Source organism: Cherax quadricarinatus, chromosome 17, assembly GCF_038502225.1.
Source record: "Cherax quadricarinatus isolate ZL_2023a chromosome 17, ASM3850222v1, whole genome shotgun sequence".
Classification (NCBI taxonomy): domain Eukaryota; kingdom Metazoa; phylum Arthropoda; class Malacostraca; order Decapoda; family Parastacidae; genus Cherax; species Cherax quadricarinatus.
In genome coordinates this window covers 22,959,499-22,982,558 of record NC_091308.1, presented here as the reverse complement: position 1 = coordinate 22,982,558, position 23,060 = coordinate 22,959,499, and the positions used below count along the sequence as shown (strand labels likewise).

The following is a 23,060-nucleotide window of genomic DNA, read 5'->3' as shown; positions in this document are numbered from 1 at the left end:
GGGTGATCCAGCTGCATCAAGCGACCTCCAGAGAAAATTGGTAAGTTAATATTAGGAATCTTGTATGTGTGAATCAGTGGAATATAGTAATGACTTTAATTGTATTGTACCCTCCCCCCTCCTTCCGTCAGTCCAACTCAGTTTATACAGTCCACTTAATTGAAATATATTTACCAGAATTATTAGTTTATTAATTTCAATATAATTTATAGGTCCAGGGTTACACGTGTACTATAGAATTGTGGGTGTCAGAGGGGATGTTCTTCAGTGACCTAGAATATCCAAAATTCCCACATACCTCAGAGGAGCAACAAAATGTAAATAGTCCTACTCAGTTGCCTTCTAATCAAATTATTTGTATGAATGCATTATTGAGTTTCATGCAGGTAATTTATTTCTCACACCTCACTTGACATCACACAAAGTGCTCCATGTGCCACTACCACATCTACCAAGAACTCTTCACATCTGCTGTGATGAGCTTTATCAGTTTAAATCCTCTAAAGTGCTAAAACAATGGTTTCAAACTGGAAGAATTCACATTTAGAAATCTAAAACCAAGACAAGTGAACAAGTGGTCGCAATAATGCTAATGGCTAAACTTCTTCGCATCATATCAAGAATTATTGAAATTTATGCAACTTAATTTCATTATTTCGTGTATTTTCTTGGTTAGATATTCTCAGTGAAGAGCTGGTAAATGGTTCTTGATCTAAGGATTTCAAATTACCTCTTCCTTCCTTGTGAAGAGCTGGTAAATGGTTCTTGATCTAAGGATTTCAAAGTACCTCTTCCTTCCTTGAAACAAACCTAGTAGTCTGCCATTCTTCAGTTCAGAGCTCCTACATGAATGTAATATCAGTTTTAGTTTTGCGCTGTATGACCCCTATAGGGTTAGTGCTTCTTTTTTATTATAATAATTTAGTTGCGAAATCCTCTGTAGAACTTATGATCTTCAAACAAAAGATTAAAAGTTAAAGTTCACTTTGGCAAGTGTTTTTGTTTTAGCCTAATTGTTGACATTTTTTTTACGAATTCCAGATAATTATCAACTGAAGAATTTCATGCCGCTGGCACACTGGCAGAAGGTTCTTGCAGAGGAATGGATTGAGAAGATGACCCTGAGGTGGGGGTAGACGAAGATAGATCAAAGGGGCAAGACTATTCATTCTGGGTAGAGGAAAGAAGGATGAGATTTTTCAGGTGATCTTTAACTTATTATTGACTCCGCTTGTAATTAGCTTACTTAAGCCCTCTTTTTCACTCTTATCCTGCATACCTGACCTAGGATTCAACACTCACTTCTCGAGAGACCCTTAACTTTTCCATTATCTACTTGACCACCATCGCAACTATACACTCATCTTACACGAGTTACCTGGCCTTTCCTCATGAACTTGATATTTTTGGCTTCTTCTGTGGATCTTATCATCATGGTCTCGTTGTTGGCGGCTGAATTCTTGCTCATCTCCCCGAAGGAGCAGTGATGAACCAGCCATGACACCTTCTCCTCATCCACCTCCTTTCCCAGGAAACCTGCTGTTTGCCTCACTACAGCCGCCAGGTTCTGTACTCCACATACACATAGTCAAATATTATGAGACAGCATTTTATAGATTCTTGGTATTATATTTAATATTAAGATTGAATTATTAAAATCAATAGTAATGGATATAATTAAAAGTGATGAGTTAGACACATGTACAACATCTGGGGGCAGAGGTAGGTGTTTAAGAGTAGTTTGGGCATTTGGAGATGATGAAGCAGCATACGATGACTAAGAGGTAGGAGTCGTTCTAAAAAACGGGTGAGGGAGTGAAGGTTTTGAGAAGTAAGGGGGTTGATCATCCAGTAGTAGTGTTTGTACTTGTTGGTATGTGAGCAAGATAACGTTTATGAAGGGATTCTAGGAAACTGGTTAGTCAGCCTTGAGTCTTGTAGGAGGTAAGTACAGCGTCTGCACGCTGAAGAATTATAATAATAATAATAAAAAGCGCTAAACCTACACGTTGAAGAAGAGATGGGGGATGTTACAGATCGGAAGATCATTTAAAATGTGATTTCTGCGCACTTCTGGAAAGACAGGTATTGAATGAATGATGGTGAACGTTTCACTTTTATGGCTTACACTGTCTTAACGGTAGAGGGCCAAGGGAAAAAAAACTTAAGTGTTGACGTGTACTTAGCTCAGTGTTGACGTGTACTTAGCTCTGTGAAGACCTGTTTGCGCGCTCTCTACGAATTGAAGCAAGATGCCCTCCATCGAGCAACTTTACCAACAGCTTAAGGAAGAATTGAGGATGGCGAAGTTGGAGATTCGGCGACTGACCGAGGAAAACAAGAAGATTCGTAGTAGTCCTCCTGTTTTGAGTCCTCAGGTCAAGAAGGGAAACTGGTCAGTGGCTGGACAGCAGGGAACGAAGTCGACGATCAAGAAGATGAATGGAAAGGTAGAAACGATGAAGAAGAAAGAGACTGCCGTGGAAACTGTTGTGGAAACATCTAATACATTCTCAGTGCTACCCAACAAATGTGAGTCGACTACTGGGAACATCACGATGAACGACACCAAGGAAGGTAAGAATATTGTTGTTGTTGGGGATAGCCAAGTTAGGTATATGGATAGGGCATTCTGCTTGAAGGTCAGGAGTAGGAGACAGAGAGTTTGCTTTCCTGGGGCTGGGATGGAGGATATTGTTAGCCGTCTGGATGACATCATGAGAGGTAATGGGAGCAATCCTATTATCTGTCTCAGTGCTCGAGGCAACGATGTTGGCAGACGTAGGAGTGAAGACCTGATTAGCAGGTATAGGTCAGCAATAGAAATAATTAGGAGTAAGGGTGGGAACCCTGTCATATGTGGTATTTTGCCAAGGAGGGGAGTTGGAAATGAATGGTTGTCCAGGGCAATTGGTGTCAATTGCTGGCTGGACAAATACTGTAAGGTAAATGCGGTAACATTCATTGACAACTGGGACCTCTTCTATGGCAGAAATGACATGTATGCCAGGGATGGGGTTCACTTATCTAGGTCTGGGGTGGTAGCACTGGCAACTGCAGTGGAGGGAGCAGTTAGGATTTTAAACTAGGAATAGTTAGTGGTATGGGTTTTGGCAGGAAAACAGTGAAGTCCCAGTGTAGTAATATTACGAGTTCTAGGGGAACTAGTAATAAGCAGAACGAGGTAGATATTGAAAAGCCAGGGACTTTGGGTGATAAGGACAGTAATAGGTTTAGTAGAAAAACAGAAATGAGCAGGAAGGGTAAAGAGAAAGGAGAGTCTTTCAATGTTTATTATGCTAATTGCCGTAGTGCTAGGAATAAGATGGACGAGTTGAGATTAGTTGCTAGTGCAGGTAACATTGATGTATTTGCCTTAACTGAGACGTGGTTTAATTCAAAAAGTCGGGACACGCCTGCGGAATGTCATATTCAGGGTTTTAAATTGTTCCAAGTAGATAGAAGTATCGGGAAGGGGGGTGGGGTGGCATTGTATGTCCGAGATCGCTTGAACTGTTGCATAAAAACGGGTATTAAGTCTGAAGTAACACATACAGAGTCTGTTTGGATAGAATTTTCAGAGGGGCATGAAAAACTGATTTTAGGAGTGATATACCGTCCCCCAAACTTAGATAGGGACCAAGGGAGACTACTATGGGAGGAAATTGTTAAGGCCACAAGGCACGATAATGTAGTAATTCTAGGAGACTTTAACTTTAGTCATATTGATTGGAATTTCTTGACTGGGAATTTAGAATCATACGACTTCTTAGAAGTAGTTCAGGATTGTTTTTTGAAGCAGTTTGTGACAGAACCTACAAGGGGAAATAACCTACTTGACTTAGTTATGGCAAACAATGAATCCCTTGTTAATAATTTAGAAATTTCAGAGGAACTGGGTGCTAGCGACCACAAATCAATTACATTTAGCATTGAATGGAAGTACGATAGTAGCGATAACTCATTAACAGTCCCAGATTTTCGCTTAGCAGATTACGATGGGCTTAGAGAACACTTATCATCTGTTGACTGGGGTAACGAAGTGAGCTATCAATATGACAGTTTTCTGAACACTATACATGCTGCTCAAAGAACGTTCATCTCATATAAAGAAATTAGATCAAATAGAAATGACCCAAAATGGATGAATAATAGGCTCAAATATCTACTAGGGCATAAGAAAGGAATTTATAGGTGTATCAAAAGAGGTGAGGGTCATCTTATGAATCAGTATATTGACATTAAGAGGGACATTAAAAAGGGGATAAGAAAAGCTAAAAGGGACTATGAAATTAAAGTTGCTAGGGATTCTAAAACTAACCCAAAAAGTTTTTTCCAGGTCTATAGAACAAAAGTTAGAGATAAGATAGGTCCCCTTAAAAATAACTATGGGCACCTTACTGACAAAGAGAATGAAATGTGCTCGATTTTTAATAATTATTTTCTCTCAGTTTTTACACAGGAAGACACTAACAATATTCCAGTAATTAATTTTTATAGTGGGCTAGAAGAAGATAAATTATGTAACATCACAGTCACTAGTGAAATGGTTGTGAAGCAGATAGACAGACTGAAGCAAAATAAGTCGCCGGGTCCCTGATGAGGTTTTTTCAAGGGTTCTTAAGGAATGCAAAATGGAACTCTGTGAACCATTAACTAATATTTTTAATTTATCTCTTCAAACAGGTGTAGAGTCTGATATGTGGAAGATGACTAATGTAATTCGTATTTTTTAAACAGGGGACAAGTCGTTACCGTCAAATTACCGCCCAATAAGCCTGACCTCAATTGTAGGCAAATTACTAGAGTCAATTATAGCTGAGATTATAAGAAGCCATCTCGATAAGCATAGCTTGATTAATGATACTCAGCATGGATTCACAAGAGGCCAGTCTTGTCTAACTAATTTATTAACTTTCTTCAGTAAAGCTTTTGAGGCTGTTGACCACGATAAAGACTTTGATATTATTTACTTAGATTTTAGTAAGGCTTTTGATAGAGTTCTGCACCATAGACTGTTAAAGAAAGTGGCAGCTCATGGCATTGGGGGAAAAGTGCTCTCGTGGATCGAGTCATGGCTCACTGACAGGAAGCAGAGTGTGTCCATAAATGGGGTTAAATCCGAGTGGGGATCTGTAACAAGTGGCGTTCCACAGGGATCAGTCTTGGGCCCGTTGTAGTTTATAATATATATCAATGATCTTGATGAGGGAATTACTAGTGATATGAGCAAATTCGCCGATGACACAAAGATAGGTAGGATAATTGATTCAAACGTAGATGTTATGGAACTTCAGGAGGATTTAAACAAACTCTATTCTTGGTCAGAAAAGTGGCAGATGCAGTTCAATGTAGATAAATGCAAGGTTCTGAAGCTTGGGAGTGCCCATAACCCTAGTACTTATAAGTTAAATGATGTAGAACTTAGCCATACAGATTGCGAAAAGGACTTGGGGGTTATGGTGAGCAGCAACCTTAAACCAAGACAGCAATGCCTAAGCGTACGTAATAAGGCAAATAGATTACTGGGATTTATATCAAGAAGTGTAAGCAACAGAAGTCCAGAGGTCATACTGCAGCTTTATACGTCATTAGTAAGGCCTCACCTAGATTATGCAGCTCAGTTCTGGTCTCCATATTACAGAATGGACATAAATTCGTTAGAAAACATTCAGCGTAGGATGACTAAATTAATACATAGCATTAGAAATCTTCCTTATGAAGTAAGATTGAAGACTCTTAAGTTACATTCACTTGTTAGACGAAGAATGAGGGGAGACCTGATCGAAGTGTATAAGTGGAAGATAGGTATTAATAAAGGGGATATTAATAAGGTCTTGAGGATGTCTCTCCAAGAGAGAACCCGCAGTAATGGATTTAAATTAGATAAGTTTAGATTTAGAAAGGACATAGGAAAGTATTGGTTTGGAAATAGGGTAGTTGATGAGTGGAACAGTCTACCTAGTTGGGTTATTGAGGCTAGGACTTTGGGTAGTTTCAAATTTAGGTTGGATAAATACATGAGTGGGAGGGGTTGGATTTGAGTGTGACTTTCACATCAGAACTTATTTCTTGGGTGGCAATGAAAATTGGGTTGGGCAAATGTTTTGTTAGTGGGATGAATTGTAAAGGACCTGCCTAGTATGGGCCAACAGGCCTCCTGCAGTGTTCCTTCTTTCTTATGTTCTTATAAAAACAAATCTGGAAATGGAGTTAATTAGGACCGAGAATTATTGGAATATTAGAGTAAAGATGAGAGAGCATTACCTCCTTCATGTCTTCGTACCGGAGGAAGAGGATGTGGTCTTTATTTCTGACCTTCCAGAAGCCGAGGATGTGCGGCCAGATGGGTGAGAAGAACACTGTCGTCGACGCACTACTAGTTGATAAGCAAATAACTATATATATATATATATATATATATATATATATATATATATATATATATATATATATATATATATATATATATGAGAATTGGAGGCTCGATCCTCCACCCAATAATGGCGAGCCAGAAACTTCACTCTCTCAAGCTGAAGGTAAAAAGAATAATTTCTGGACAATGCTTCAATTTGAACAGTAAAAACTTTGGCTAACTTACGAAAATTAAGTAATAAATAATTTTATCATTCTTTAGTGCTTTGTTTAAAAATTTTTATGTTAATATTAAGTATCCTTGCAAAAAAAAAAATGATACAATGAAGCAACGGAGAGCGAGACTCATACGTAAGTTATGGAGGAAGAGTGGAACAAACTGGTCGAAGGTGGCCGTCAAGGCTTGAAACTTGACGTCATGGTAATAATAGGAGACGCACACATCACGAGGGTCCCGACACACATACACCACCTGTGGTGGTACACATCACGAGGGTCCCGACACACATACACCACTGTGGTGGTACACATCACGAGGGTCCCGACACACATACACCACCTGTGGTGGTACACATCACGAGGGTCCCGACACACATACACCACTGTGGTGGTACACATCACGAGGGTCCCGACACACATACACCACTTGTGGTGGTACACATCACGAGGGTCCCGACACACATACACCACTTGTGGTGGTACACATCACGAGGGTCCCGACACACATACACCACTGTGGTGGTACACATCACGAGGGTCCCGACACACATACACCACCTGTGGTGGTACACATCACGAGGGTCCCGACACACATACACCACCTGTGGTGGTACACATCACGAGGGTCCCGACACACATACACCACCTGTGGTGGTACACATCACGAGGGTCCCGACACACATACACCACTTGTGGTGGTACACATCACGAGGGTCCCGACACACATACACCACTGTGGTGGTACACATCACGAGGGTCCCGACACACATACACCACTTGTGGTGGTACACATCACGAGGGTCCCGACACACATACACCACTGTGGTGGTACACATCACGAGGGTCCCGACACACATACACCACCTGTGGTGGTACACATCACGAGGGTCCCGACACACATACACCACTTGTGGTGGTACACATCACGAGGGTCCCGACACACATACACCACCTGTGGTGGTACACATCACGAGGGTCCCGACACACATACACCACTGTGGTGGTACACATCACGAGGGTCCCGACACACATACACCACTGTGGTGGTACACATCACGAGGGTCCCGACACACATACACCACTGTGGTGGTACACATCACGAGGGTCCCGACACACATACACCACTGTGGTGGTACACATCACGAGGGTCCCGACACACATACACCACTGTGGTGGTACACATCACGAGGGTCCCGACACACATACACCACCTGTGGTGGTACACATCACGAGGGTCCCGACACACATACACCACCTGTGGTGGTACACATCACGAGGGTCCCGACACACATACACCACCTGTGGTGGTACACATCACGAGGGTCCCGACACACATACACCACCTGTGGTGGTACACATCACGAGGGTCCCGACACACATACACCACTGTGGTGGTACACATCACGAGGGTCCCGACACACATACACCACTGTGGTGGTGCACATCACGAGGGTCCCGACACACATACACCACTGTGGTGGTACACATCACGAGGGTCCCGACACACATACACCACTGTGGTGGTACACATCACGAGGGTCCCGACACACATACACCACTGTGGTGGTACACATCACGAGGGTCCCGACACACATACACCACTGTGGTGGTACACATCACGAGGGTCCCGACACACATACACCACTGTGGTGGTACACATCACGAGGGTCCCGACACACATACACCACTGTGGTGGTACACATCACGAGGGTCCCGACACACATACACCACTGTGGTGGTACACATCACGAGGGTCCCGACACACATACACCACTGTGGTGGTACACATCACGAGGGTCCCGACACACATACACCACTGTGGTGGTACACATCACGAGGGTCCCGACACACATACACCACTGTGGTGGTACACATCACGAGGGTCCCGACACACATACACCACCTGTGGTGGTACACATCACGAGGGTCCCGACACACATACACCACTGTGGTGGTACACATCACCCTCAGTACCTACATGTAGTGCAGGTACCGACGGTGTATAGCCAAGGTGCTGTAGAGCCCATACATGTTTAGCACTTCCTATTAATTTTAAAAAGTATTCATAATGCTGAGCCGATAAACCAATGCAGATTGATGTAATAAACCACACTAGTGTAATAAACCACACTAGTGTAATAAACCACACTAGTGTAATAAGTCATACTAGTATAATAAACCATATTAGCATAATAATTCACACTAGTATAAGAAAACATACTAGTATAATAAACCACACTAGTATAATAAACCACACTAGTATAATAAACCACACTAGTATAATAAACCACACTGGTATAATAAACCACAATACTATAATAAACCACACTGGTATAATAAACCACACTGGTATAATAAAACACACTGGTATAATAAACCACACTAGTATAATAAACCACACTAGTATAATAAACCACACTAGTATAATAAACCACACTAGTAAAATAAACCACAATGGTATAATAAACCACCCTAGAATAATAAACCACCCTAGTATAATAAACCACACTAGTATAATAAACCACACTGGTATAATAAAAAAACCTAGTATAATAAACCACACTGGTATAATAAACCACCCTAGTATAATAAACCACACTAGTATAATAAACCACCCTAGTATAATAAACCACCTAGTATAATAAACCACCCTAGTATAATAAACCACCCTAGTATAATAAACCACACTGGTATAATAAACCACCCTAGTATAATAAACCACCCTAGTATAATAAACCACCCTAGTATAATAAACCACCCTAGTATAATAAACCACACTGGTATAATCCACCCTAGTATAATAAACCACACTGGTATAATAAACCACCCTAGTATAATAAACCACACTGGTATAATAAACCACCCTAGTATAATAAACCACCCTAGTATAATAAACCACACTGGTATAATAAACCACCCTAGTATAATAAACCACCCTAGTATAATAAACCACACTAGTATAATAAACCACACTGGTATAATAAACCAACCTAGTATAATAAACCACACTGGTATAATAAACCACCCTAGTATAACAAACCACACTAGTATAATAAACCACCCTAGTATAATAAACCACCCTAGTATAATAAACCACACTGGTATAATAAACCACCCTAGTATAATAAACCACCCTAGTATAATAAACCACACTAGTATAATAAACCACCCTAGTATAATAAACCACAATAGTATAATAAACCACACTGGTATAATAAACCACACTGGTATAATAAACCACCCTAGTATAATAAACCACCCTAGTATAATAAACCACCCTAGTATAATAAACCACACTGGTATAATAAACCACCCTAGTATAATAAACCACACTGGTATAATAAACCACCCTAATATAATAAACCACACTAGTATAATAAACCACCCTAATATAATAAACCACACTAGTATAATAAACCACACTAGTATAATAAACCACACTAGTATAATAAACCACACTAGTATAATAAAACACTGGTGTAATAAAACACTGGTATAATAAAACACACTAGTATAATAAACCACACTGGTATAATAAAACACACTAGTATAATATACCACACTAGTATAATAAACCACACTGGTATAATAAAACACACTAGCATAATAAACCATCCTAGTATAATAAACCACACTAGTATAATAAACCATCCTATTATAATAAACCACACTAGTATAATAAACCACACTAGTATAATAAACCACCCTAGTATAATAAACCACACTAGTATAATAAACCACACTAGTATAATAAACCATCCTAGTATAATAAACCACCCTAGTATAATAAACCACCCTAGTATAATAACCCACCCTAGTATAATAAACCACACTGGTATAATAAACCACCCTAGTATAATAAACAACACTGGTATAATAAACCACACTGGTATAATAAACCACCCTAGTATAATAAACCACCCTAGTATAATAAACCACACTGGTATAATAAGCCACCCTAGTATAATAAACCACCCTAGTATAATAAACCACACTAGTATAATAAACCACACTGGTATAATAAACCAACCTAGTATAATAAACCACACTGGTATAATAAACCACCCTAGTATAATAAACCACACTTGTATAATAAACCACCCTAGTATAACAAACCACCCTAGTATAATAAACCACACTGGTATAATAAACCACCCTAGTATAATAAACCACCCTAGTATAATAAACCACCCTAGTATAATAAACCACCCTAGTATAATAAACCACCCTAGTATAATAAACCACAATAGTATAATAAACCACACTGGTATAATAAACCACACTGGTATAATAAACCACCCTAGTATAATAAACCACCCTAGTATAATAAACCACCCTAGTATAATAAACCACCCTAGTATAATAAACCACACTGGTATAATAAACCACCCTAATATAATAAACCACACTAGTATAATAAACCACCCTAGTATAATAAACCACACTAGTATAATAAACCACACTGGTATAATAAACCAACCTAGTATAATAAACCACACTGGTATAATAAAACACACTAGTATAATAAACCACACTGGTATAATAAAACACACTAGTATAATAAACCACACTGGTATAATAAAACACACTAGTATAATAAACCACACTAGTATAATAAACCACACTGGTATAATAAAACACACTAGCATAATAAACCATCCTAGTATAATAAACCACACTAGTATAATAAACCATCCTATTATAATGAACCACACTAGTATAGTAAACCACACTAGTATAATAAACCACCCTAGTATAATAAACCACACTAGTATAATAAACCACACTAGTATAATAAACCATCCTAGTATAATAAACCACACTAGTATAATAAACCACACTAGTATAATAAACCATCCTAGTATAATAAACCACACTAGTATAATAAACCACACTAGTATAATAAACCACCCAAGTATAATAAACCACACTAGTATAATAAACCATCCTAGTATAATAAACCATCCTAGTATAATAAACCACACTAGTATAATAAACCACACTAGTATAATAAACCACCCAAGTATAATAAACCACACTTGTATAATGAACCACACTAGTATAATAAACCATCCTAGTATAATAAACCTCACTAGTATAATAAACCATCCTAGTATAATAAACCACACTAGTATAATAAACCATCCTAGTATAATAAACCACACTAGTATAATAAACCACACTAGTTTAATAAACCACACTAGTATAATAAACCACACTAGTATAATAAACCACACTAGTATAATAAACCACACTAGTATAATAAACCATCCTAGTATAATAAACCATCCTAGTATAATAAACCACACTAGTATAATAAACCATCCTAGTAATATAAACCACACTAATTTAATAAACCACACTAGTATAATAAACCACACTAGTATAATAAACCACACTAGTATAATAAACCACACTAGTATAATAAACCACACTAGTATAATAAACCACACTAGTATAATAAACCACCCTAGTATAATAAACCATCCTAGTATAATAAACCACACTAGTATAATAAACCACACTAGTTTAATAAACCACACTAGTATAATAAACCACACTAGTATAATAAACCACACTAGTATAATAAACCACACTAGTATAACAAACCATCCTAGTATAATAAACCACACTAGTATAATAAACCACACTAGTTTAATTAACCACACTAGTATAATAAACCACACTAGTATAATAAACCATCCTAGTATAATAAACCACACTAGTATAATAAACCACACTAGTATAATAAACCATCCTAGTATAATAAACCACACTAGTATAATAAACCACACTAGTATAATAAACCACACTAGTATAATAAACCACACTAGTATAATAAACCATCCTAGTATAATAAACCATCCTAGTATAATAAACCATCCTAGTATAATAAACCACACTAGTATAATAAACCACACTAGTATAATAAACCACACTAGTATAATAAACCACACTAGTTTAATAAACCACACTAGTATAATAAACCACACTAGTATATTAAACCACACTAGTATAATAAAGCATCCTAGTATAATAAACCACACTAGTTTAATAAACCGCACTAGTATAATAAACCACACTAGTATAATAAACCACACTAGTATAATAAACCACACTAGTATACTAAACCACACTAGTATAATAAACCACACTAGTATAATAAACCATCCTAGTATAATAAACCACACTAGTATAATAAACCACACTAGTATAATAAACCACACTAGTATAATAAACCATCCTAGTATAATAAACCACACTAGTTTAATAAACCGCACTAGTATAATAAACCACACTAGTATAATAAACCACACTAGTATAATAAACCACACTAGTATACTAAACCACACTAGTATAATAAACCACACTAGTATAATAAACCATCCTAGTATAATAAACCACACTAGTATAATAAACCACACTAGTTTAATAAACCACACTAGTATAATAAACCACACTAGTATAATAAACCACACTAGTATAATAAACCCTCCTAGTATAATAAACCACACTAGTATAATAAACCACACTAGTATAATAAACCATCCTAGCATAATAAACCATCCTAGTATAATAAGCCACACTAATATAAATCAATGCTGCTATTAAGTTGGAAACGTATTCATAAAAGATTTAAAAAATAAGGAATTATACTTTACTTTGGGTAATAAAGTTTTTATTTGTTGATATAATACCGAGCCAGTCTGGTGCGTTCTTTGTATATATATTCAGTTCTTATATAAATACCTAAGTTAAGTTTGTCCTATACGAGTGTAGTAGCTGGGAAAACAGAGATTGTCCTGACGCATAATAGGATTGTTTCGGTGTCGCAACTTTACGGTTATAAGATTGTAAACTGTGACGCAGACAAGTAGCCCGAATATTTTGTCTTGAAAGTTCAAAGTTAACCAAGTGAGAAGCTATGATGTAGCTTTGTTTTGGTTTGATTGTTTCAGCAGCTGTATTATATATTATAGAATTATTATATATTATAGAATTATTATATATTATAGAATTATTATATATTATATATTATAGAATTGCCTTGATTTGTTTACTTGTCAGTAAGTAGAATTTTTGTAATGCATCTGAGAGAGTTAGAGTAATAATCAGAATCTGAGTGGTACTGGGACGCAAGACACCGAAGTCACTCAGCACCGAGAAATCTTTTCCATAATTTTTTTTTCTCCTGTTTAGGAAGGCTGCTTCCGTCTGTGAAGACTGTTAGGTTGTTAGCTACAGCTGCTAGACACACCTGTGTAGGCAGGATGTTAGACTGCAGATAGACAGGCAAGTTAGTCAGGCAGGAAATTCTTATCTCACATTTCTGCTAACTTCTCGTATTTGTGACTCACGAAATCGTATGACACGATTGTAAACAAACCTGGGCATGGGTGGGGATTGAACTCGCGGCAAGTCATAAAATTCCAGACCAGCGCGTAATCTACTGGGCCAGCTGATACATTAAAATTCATCCAACAAGGTATATTGATACACCATAGGGAGGTTAGCGTGGATCTCACTGTGACCAATAATGCAAATTTTTATTTTTCAGTGTTACAACTCGCCGCAAGTTCAATCTGCACCTGTACCTTGTTTTTTTTTTTTTCTCGTACTTTTTATTACCTCATAATGTGCAGTTCCTATTTTTTCATATCACTGTAATTTCAGTTTTCTTATTTTTTCATGTTCATCTAATGTCATTTTCTTACGCAGTTATTTTAATGGCTACATCTCATGTATGTCTCCCAGCATACATACGGGGGATTACCAATAGATCCCTGGCTATCTTCAAGAGGCACCGGACAGGCACCTTAAGTCAGTACCTGACCAGCCGGGCTGTTGTCCGTACGTTAGTTTGCGTGCGGCCAGCAGTAACAGCCTGGTTGATCAGACCCTGATCCACCACGGTCTTAGACCGGGCCGCAGGGGCGTTGACCCCAGGTATACTCCAGGTAAGTCGTATATTTATTTAGGTATTTTGCCTATTATCACATTTTACTGACTACCGTCCATTGTTCTTAGTGTCACTCGTTCAATCGTTTCTTACTTTATTGTTGCTGCTCTGTATTATCTCTCTTCTACGTCACATTCATTCAGCCTACTTGTGTTCATGAATGACGTCATGTAAAGGACACCTGCATTGTCTGTCAGCACCTGACTATGACAATGGAAACAATCTCACCAGTGCATGAATACCTTTGGTTTAGTTTGCCATATTTGTTTGGGAAGAAGTTCCTTTGTGAGGTGTGACTTTATGGTCCTGGGAGATGCGAGATCCTGCAAGATACGCCAGGTGTTGCCTGGGATTTTAGGATCATCCTCGCTCATGCCAGTGGTGTCAAAATCGGGAGGCAAGAAACAGTCGAACCTGAAAATAATTGTTTGTATGCAAAAAATAGACTATACAAAAGTGAAGAATAAATTTGGCGTCAGTTTCCATTATAAAACGAAAGATCAATGTGTGGCTCACTCACTACCCGAAGTTTTCAATTTAATTATGAAATTTTATTCCTAGTGTCCAGGATATTGGAACCCCTCAGTTGGCTTTTCAAACCCGCTGAGACATTGCATTTATTAACAAGTTCAAATATAATCTTAGGGGAGAATTGACAGAGAACACAACGCTACACTTCGACAGTGGCAAATTAAAATAGCCCACTATGGTTGTCACCTCAAGTGAATGAGCAGGTGGTCTTATAAATTATCTTGAAATATATTTATTATACACACTTTCGTAGATATCAATCAAGAGGGATTAATTTTTTATGTAAGTATATAAAGTTAAGTTTATGTGAAGATGACTTCACATGAGCTAGAAAGTTAACTGCTAAGTATCAATCCCACAGCTCTACACCTGGAACACCATGGTCTAACACTACACCTGGAACACCATGGTCTAACACTACACCTGGAACACCATGGTCTAACACTACACGTGGAACACCATGGTCTAACACTACACCTGGAACACCATGGTCTAACACTACACCTGGAACACCATGGTCTAACACTACACCTGGAACACCATGGTCTAACACTACACCTGGAACACCATGGTCTAACACTACACCTAGAACACTATGGTCTAACACTACACCTAGAACACCATGGTCTAGCACTACACCTAGAACACCATGGTCTAACACTACACTTAGAACACCATGGTCTAACACTACACTTAGAACACCATGGTCTAACACTACACTTAGAACACCATGGTCTAACACTACACCTAGAACACCATGGTCTAACACTACACTTAGAACACCATGGTCTAACACTACACTTAGAACACCATGGTCTAACACTACACTTAGAACACCATGGTCTAACACTACACTTAGAACACCATGGTCTAACACTACACTTAGAACACCATGGTCTAACACTACACTTAGAACACCATGGTCTAACACTACACCTAGAACACCATGGTCTAACACTACACTTAGAACACCATGGTCTAACACTACACTTAGAACACCATGGTCTAACACTACACCTGGAACACCATTGTCTAACACTACACCTGGAACACCATGGTCTAACACTACACCTGGAACACCATGGTCTAACACTACACCTGGAACACCATGGTCTAACACTACACCTGGAACACCATGGTCTAACACTACACCTGGAACACCATGGTCTAACACTACAGCTGGAACACCATGGTCTAACACTACACGTGGAACACCATGGTCTAACACTACACCGAAAGCAAAAGACTTGGGAGACGATGCACCATCCCCCCAATGAAAAGCAGGGGTGTCACTAGCACGTTAAGAGACCATACAATAAGTGTCAGGGGCCCGAGACTGTTCAACTGCCTCCCAGCACACATAAGGGGGATTACCAACAGACCCCTGGCAGTCTTCAAGCTGGCACTGGACAAGCACCTAAAGTCAGTTCCTGATCAGCCGGGCTGTGGCTCGTACGTTGGTTTGCGTGCAGCCAGCAGCAACAGCCTGGTTGATCAGGCTCTGATCCACCAGGAGGCCTGGTCACAGACCGGGCCGCGGGGGCGTTGACCCCCGGAACTCTCTCCAGGTAAACTCCAGGTAAACACCTGGAACACCATGGTCTAACACTACACCTGGAACACCATGGTCTAACACTACACCTGGAACACCATGGTCTAACACTACACCTGGAACACCATGGTCTAACACTACACCTGGAACACCATGGTCTAACACTACACCTGGAACACCATGGTCTAACACTACACCTGGAACACCATAGCTTCCTTAATGTCCATGGCTGATGCAACTCACCTACAGGACCAGATAGGAGGATTTCCTGGTGGGATAGGACGTGGAAGGATCTCTTGATGCCACCTGCTTAACTTAAGACCTGCCCTTGCCTGTCCTGCTTTGAACCTACCTCTTGACCTGCACTCTACAGTCTCAAGCAGTCTACCAGTGGCTTTTCCAATTTTCTAACCTAGTGATCAGCTGACTAGAAGCAAGGCCACCGACAGTTGAGACTGGTTGGTGGGGGAGTGCGCACATGTTTTGAATAAAGGCCGGCCTATACTTGCAGGTTGGCAGCCTGCCAGGATTTGGTAACACGTCTTATGAAGTGCTGGAATGTGCAGAAACATCATGATGTCACGTGAAGAGCCTTAAGCGACGGACAAGCTTGTAAGTGTGACCATTTTACCGTTATTCTATTCCATGTCTCATGATGCACCTACTACCGGCTCTGATCACTGCCCTCCTGTTCGACAATTTCCCTTTAAACCTGTGACCCTGTGAGTGACCTGCCTGCCCATAAACCTGCAAAGGTGGCCCTAGTTGCTTTGGTACCCAGGTTTTTTGTATAAGGAGTTAGCCTGTGAGAAGACTGGGTGTGGCGACATAGTACCGCTTTACCTAGGATAACCTACAGAGAATCTGGAAGGTAAAGTCCACAGCCTGCCGTACTTCTCTCCACTCTCGCAACCTCATAGGGAATCTGGGCTTAGATTAGGAAGGTTCACAACCTCATGGGGAATCTGGGCTTAGGTTGGGAAGGTACCCAGAGTAGGTTGTCCTACAGTGGTGGATGAAAAGCGGATGACCTAGTGTGGCCAATGGGAAACTTTGGTATCCTAGCTTTAGCTTCTAAGAGGCTGGGCTTATCCCTGGCTGTCCTTCTGCTGTCAGTGGGGCGCCCAGTGTCGACAGTCATATGGTTCCTGAGAACCCATGTATCCAGAGAACCCATGGTTCCAGAGAACCCATGGTTCCAGAGAACCCATGGTTCCAAAGAACCCATGTATCCAGAGTACCCATGGTTTCTAAGGACCCATGTATCCAGAGAACCCATGGTTCCAGAGAACCCATGTATCCAGAGAACCCATGGTTCCTGGGAACCTATGTATTCAGAGAACCCATGTATCCAGAGAACCCATGGTTCCAGAGAACCGATGAATCCAGAGAACCCATGGTTCCTGAGAACCAATGTATTCAGAGAATCCATGGTTCCAGAGAACCCATCCAGAGAACCCATGTATCCTGAATACCTATGTATAAAGAGAACCCCTGGTTCCAGAGAACCCATGTATACAGAGAACCAATGGTTCCTCAGAACCCATGTTTCTAAAGAACCCATGGTTCCTGAGAACCCATGGTTCCAGACAACCCAAGTATCCAGAGAACCCATGGTTCGTGAGAACCCATGTATCCAGAGAACCCATGGTTCTTGATAGCCCATGTATCCAGAGAAGCCATGTATCCAGAGAACCCATGTATCCAGAGAACCCATGTATCCAGAGAACCCATGGTTCCAGAGAACCCATGTATCCAGAGAACCCATGGTTCCAGAGAACCCATGTATCCAGAGAACCCATGTATCCAGAGAACCCATGTATCCAGAGAACCCATGTATCCAGAGAACCCATGGTTCCAGAGAACCCATGGTTCCCGAAAACCCACAGTTCCTGAGAACCCATGGTTCTTGAGAACCCATGTATCCAGAGAACCCATGGTTCCAGAGAACCCATGGTTCCAAAGAACCCATGTATCCAGAGTACCCATGGTTTCTAAGGATCCATGTATCCAGAGAACCCATGGTTCCAGAGAACTCATGTATCCAGAGAACCCATGGTTCCTGAGAACCTATGTATCCAGAGAACCTATGTATCCAGAGAACCCATGGTTCCAGAGAACCGATGTATCCAGAGAACCCATGGTTCCTGAGAACCCATGTATTCAGAGAATCCATGGTTCCAGAGAACCCATGTATCCTGAATACCCATGTATAAAGAGAACCCCTGGTTCCAGAGAACCCATGTATACAGAGAACCAATGGTTCCTGAGAACACACGGTTCCAGAGAACCCATGTATCCAGAGAACCCATGTATCCAGAGAACCCATGTATCCAGAGAACCCATGGTTCCAGAGAACCCATGGTTCCCGAGAACCCATGGTTCCAGAGAACCCATGTTTCCTGAGAACCCATGGCTCCTGAGAACCCATGGTTCCTGAGAACCCATGTATCCAGAGAACCCATGTATCCAGAGAACCCATGTATCCAGAGAACCCATGGTTGTTGAGAACCCATGTTTCCAGAGAACCCATGTACCTAGAGGACCCATGGTTCCTGAAAACACATGGTTATAGAGAACTCATGGTTCCAGAGAACCCATGGTTCCTGAGAACCCATGACTCCTGAGAACCCATGTTTCCAGAAAACCCAAGTATCCAGAGAACCCATGGTTCGTGAGAACCCATGTATCCAGAGAACCCATGGTTCCACAGAACCCATGGATGCAAAGAACCCATGGTTCCTGAGAACCCATGTATCCAGAGAACCCATGCATCCAGAGAACCCATGTATCCAGAGAACCCATGGTTCCAGAGAACCCATGGTTCCAGAGAACCCATTCTTCCAAAGAACCCATGTATCCATGGAACCCATGTATCCATGGAACCCATGTATCCAGAGAACCCATGTATCCGGAGAACCCCTGTATCCAGAGAACCCCTGTATCCAGAGAACTCATGGTTTCTGAGAACCCATGTATCCAGAGAACTCATGTTTCCAGAAAACTCATTGTTCCTCAGAACCCATGGTTTCTGAGAACCCATGTATCCATGGAACCCATGCATCCATGGAATCCATGTATCCAGAGAACCCATGTATCCAGAGAACCCCTGTATCCAGAGAACCCCTGTATCCAGAGAACCCCTGTATCCAGAGAACTCATGGTTTCTGAGAACCCATGTATCCAGAGAACTCATGTTTCCAGAAAACCCATTGTTCCTGAGAACCCATGGTTTATGAGATCCCATGTATCCAGAGAACCCATAGTTCCAGAGAACCCATGGTTCCAAAAAAACCTTGGTTCCAGAGAACCCATGGTTCCTGAGAACCCATGAACCCATAGAACCCATGGTTCCTGAGAACCCATGGTAACAGAGAACCCATGTATCCAGAAAATCCATGGTTCCAGAGAACCCATGTCTCCAGAAAACATATGGTTCCAGAGAACCCATGTATCAGAGAACCCATGGTTCCAGAGAACCCATGATTCCAGAGAACCCATATATCCAGAAAACCCATGGTTCTTGAGAACCCATGGTTCCAGAGAACCCATAGTTCCAGAGAACCCATGGTTCCAGAGAACCCATGTATCCAGAGAACCCATGTATCAAGAGAACCCATGGTCCCAGAGAACCCATGTATACAGACAACCCATATATACAGAGAACCCATGTATCCAGAGAACCCATGGTCCCAAAGAACCCATGTATCCAGAGAACCCATGTGTCCAGAGAACCCATATATGCAGAGAACCCATGTATCCAGAGAACCCATGTATCCAGAGAACCCATATATAAAGACAACCCATATACACAGAGAACCCATGTATCCAGAGAACCCATGCATCCAGAGAACCCATGGTTCCAGAGAACCCATGTATCCAGAGAACCCATTGTTCCAGAGAACTCATGTATCCAGAGATCCCATGCTTCCAGAAAACCCATGTATACAGAGAACCCATGTATACAGAGAACCCATGCATCCAGAGAACCCATGTATCCAGAGAACCCATGGTTCCAGATATCCCCTGTGTCCAGAAAACCAATGTATCCAGAGAACCCATGGTTCCAGAGAACCCATGTATGAAGAGAACTCATGATTTCTGAGAACACACGTATCCACAGCACCCATGGTTCCTGAGAACTCACGGTTCCAAAGAACGCATGCATCCAGATAACCCATGTATCCAGAGAGCCCATGGTTTCAGAGTGCCACTGCATCCAGAAAACCCATTGTTCCAGAGAACTCACGTATCGAGAGAACCTATGGTTCCTGAGAACCCACGTATCCAGAGAACCCATGGTTCCTGAGGACCCATGTATCCTGAGAACCAATGGTTCTTGAGAACCCATTTATCAATTATACATATATATCCAAAGAACCCACGATTCCAGAGAACCCATGGTTCCAGAGAACTCATTATTTCAAGAACCCATGTATCCAGAGAACCCATGTATTCATGGAACCCATGTATTCAGAGAACCCATGTATCCTGAGAAGCAATGTCTCCAGAGAACCCATGGTTCCTAAGAGCCCATGTATCCAGAGAACCCATGTATCCAGAGAACCCATGGTTCCAGAGAACCCATGTTTCCCGAGAACCCATAGTTCCTGAAACGCATGGTTCCTGAGAACCCATGTATCCAGAGAACCCATGGTTCCAAAGAACCCATGTATCCATAGAAATCAAGGTTTCTAAGAACCCATGTATCAAGAGAACCCATGTATCCAGAGAACCCATGGTTCCAGAGAACCGATGCATCCAGAGAACCCATGGTTCCTGAGAACCCATGTTTTCAGAGAATCCATGGTTCCAGAGAACCCATCCAGAAAACCCATGTATCCTGAATATAAATGTATAAAGAGAACCCCTGGTTTCAGAGAACCCATGTATCCAAAGAACACACAGTTCCAGAGAACCCATGTATACAGAGAATCAATGGTTCCAGAGAACACATGCATCCTGAGAACCCACGGTTCCAGAGAACCCGTGTATCTAGAGAACCCATAGTTCCAGAGAACCCATATTCCAGAGAACCCATGTATCCAGAGAACCCATGGTCCCAGAGAACCCATGTGTCCAGAGAACCCATATATAAAGACAACCCATATATACAGAGAATCCATGTATCCAGAGAACCCATGTATCCAGAGAACCCATGGTTCCAGAGAACCCATGTATCCAGAGAACCCATTGTTCCAGAGAACTCATGTATCCAGAGATCCCATGCTTCCAGAAAACCCATGTATACAGAGAACCCATGTATACAGAGAACCCATGCATCCAGATAACCCATGTATCCAGAGAGCCCATGGTTTCAGAGTGCCACTGCATCCAGAAAACCCATTGTTCCAGAGAACTCACGTATCGAGAGAACCTATGGTTCCTGAGAACCCACGTATCCAGAGAACCCATGGTTCCTGAGGACCCATGTATCCTGAGAACCAATGGTTCTTGAGAACCCATTTATCAATTTTACATATATATCCAAAGAACCCACGATTCCAGAGAACCCATGGTTCCAGAGAACTCATTATTTCAAGAACCCATGTATCCAGAGAACCCATGTATTCATGGAACCCATGTATTCAGAGAACCCATGTATCCTGAGAAGCAATGTCTCCAGAGAACCCATGGTTTCTAAGAGCCCATGTATCCAGAGAACCCATGTATCCAGAGAACCCATGGTTCCAGAGAACCCATGTTTCCCGAGAACCCATAGTTCCTGAAACGCATGGTTCCTGAGAACCCATGTATCCAGAGAACTCATGGTTCCAAAGAACCCATGTATCCATAGAAATCAAGGTTTCTAAGAACCCATGTATCAAGAGAACCCATGTATCCAGAGAACCCATGGTTCCAGAGAACCGATGCATCCAGAGAACCCATGGTTCCTGAGAACCCATGTTTTCAGAGAATCCATGGTTCCAGAGAACCCATCCAGAAAACCCATGTATCCTGAATACAAATGTATAAAGAGAACCCCTGGTTTCAGAGAACCCATGTATCCAAAGAACACACAGTTCCAGAGAACCCATGTATACAGAGAATCAATGGTTCCAGAGAACACATGCATCCTGAGAACCCACGGTTCCAGAGAACCCGTGTATCTAGAGAACCCATAGTTCCAGAGAACCCATATTCCAGAGAACCCATGTATCCAGAGAACCCATGGTCCCAGAGAACCCATGTGTCCAGAGAACCCATATATAAAGACAACCCATATATACAGAGAATCCATGTATCCAGAGAACCCATGTATCCAGAGAACCCATGGTTCCAGAGAACCCATGTATCCAGAGAACCCATTGTTCCAGAGAACTCATGTATCCAGAGATCCCATGCTTCCAGAAAACCCATGTATACAGAGAACCCATGTATACAGAGAACCCATGCATCCAGAGAACCCATGTATCCAGAGAA

The 23,060-nt window shown here is 41.1% G+C and overlaps 1 protein-coding gene across 1 annotated transcript; it reads right to left on the bottom strand.

The window, feature by feature from the left end:
* Positions 1-304: 304 nt before the first annotated feature.
* LOC128686282 (luciferin sulfotransferase-like) lies at positions 305-17,814 on the bottom strand. The gene is made up of 5 exons (XM_070086003.1): positions 17,645-17,814; positions 14,797-14,968; positions 6,727-6,847; positions 6,268-6,362; positions 305-1,567 (listed from the first exon to the last, which is right to left on the bottom strand). The coding sequence occupies exons 1-5, from the start codon at positions 17,812-17,814 to the stop codon at positions 1,361-1,363; spliced, it is 765 nt and encodes a 254-aa protein (XP_069942104.1). The 3' UTR covers positions 305-1,360.
* Positions 17,815-23,060: the final 5,246 nt, after the last annotated feature.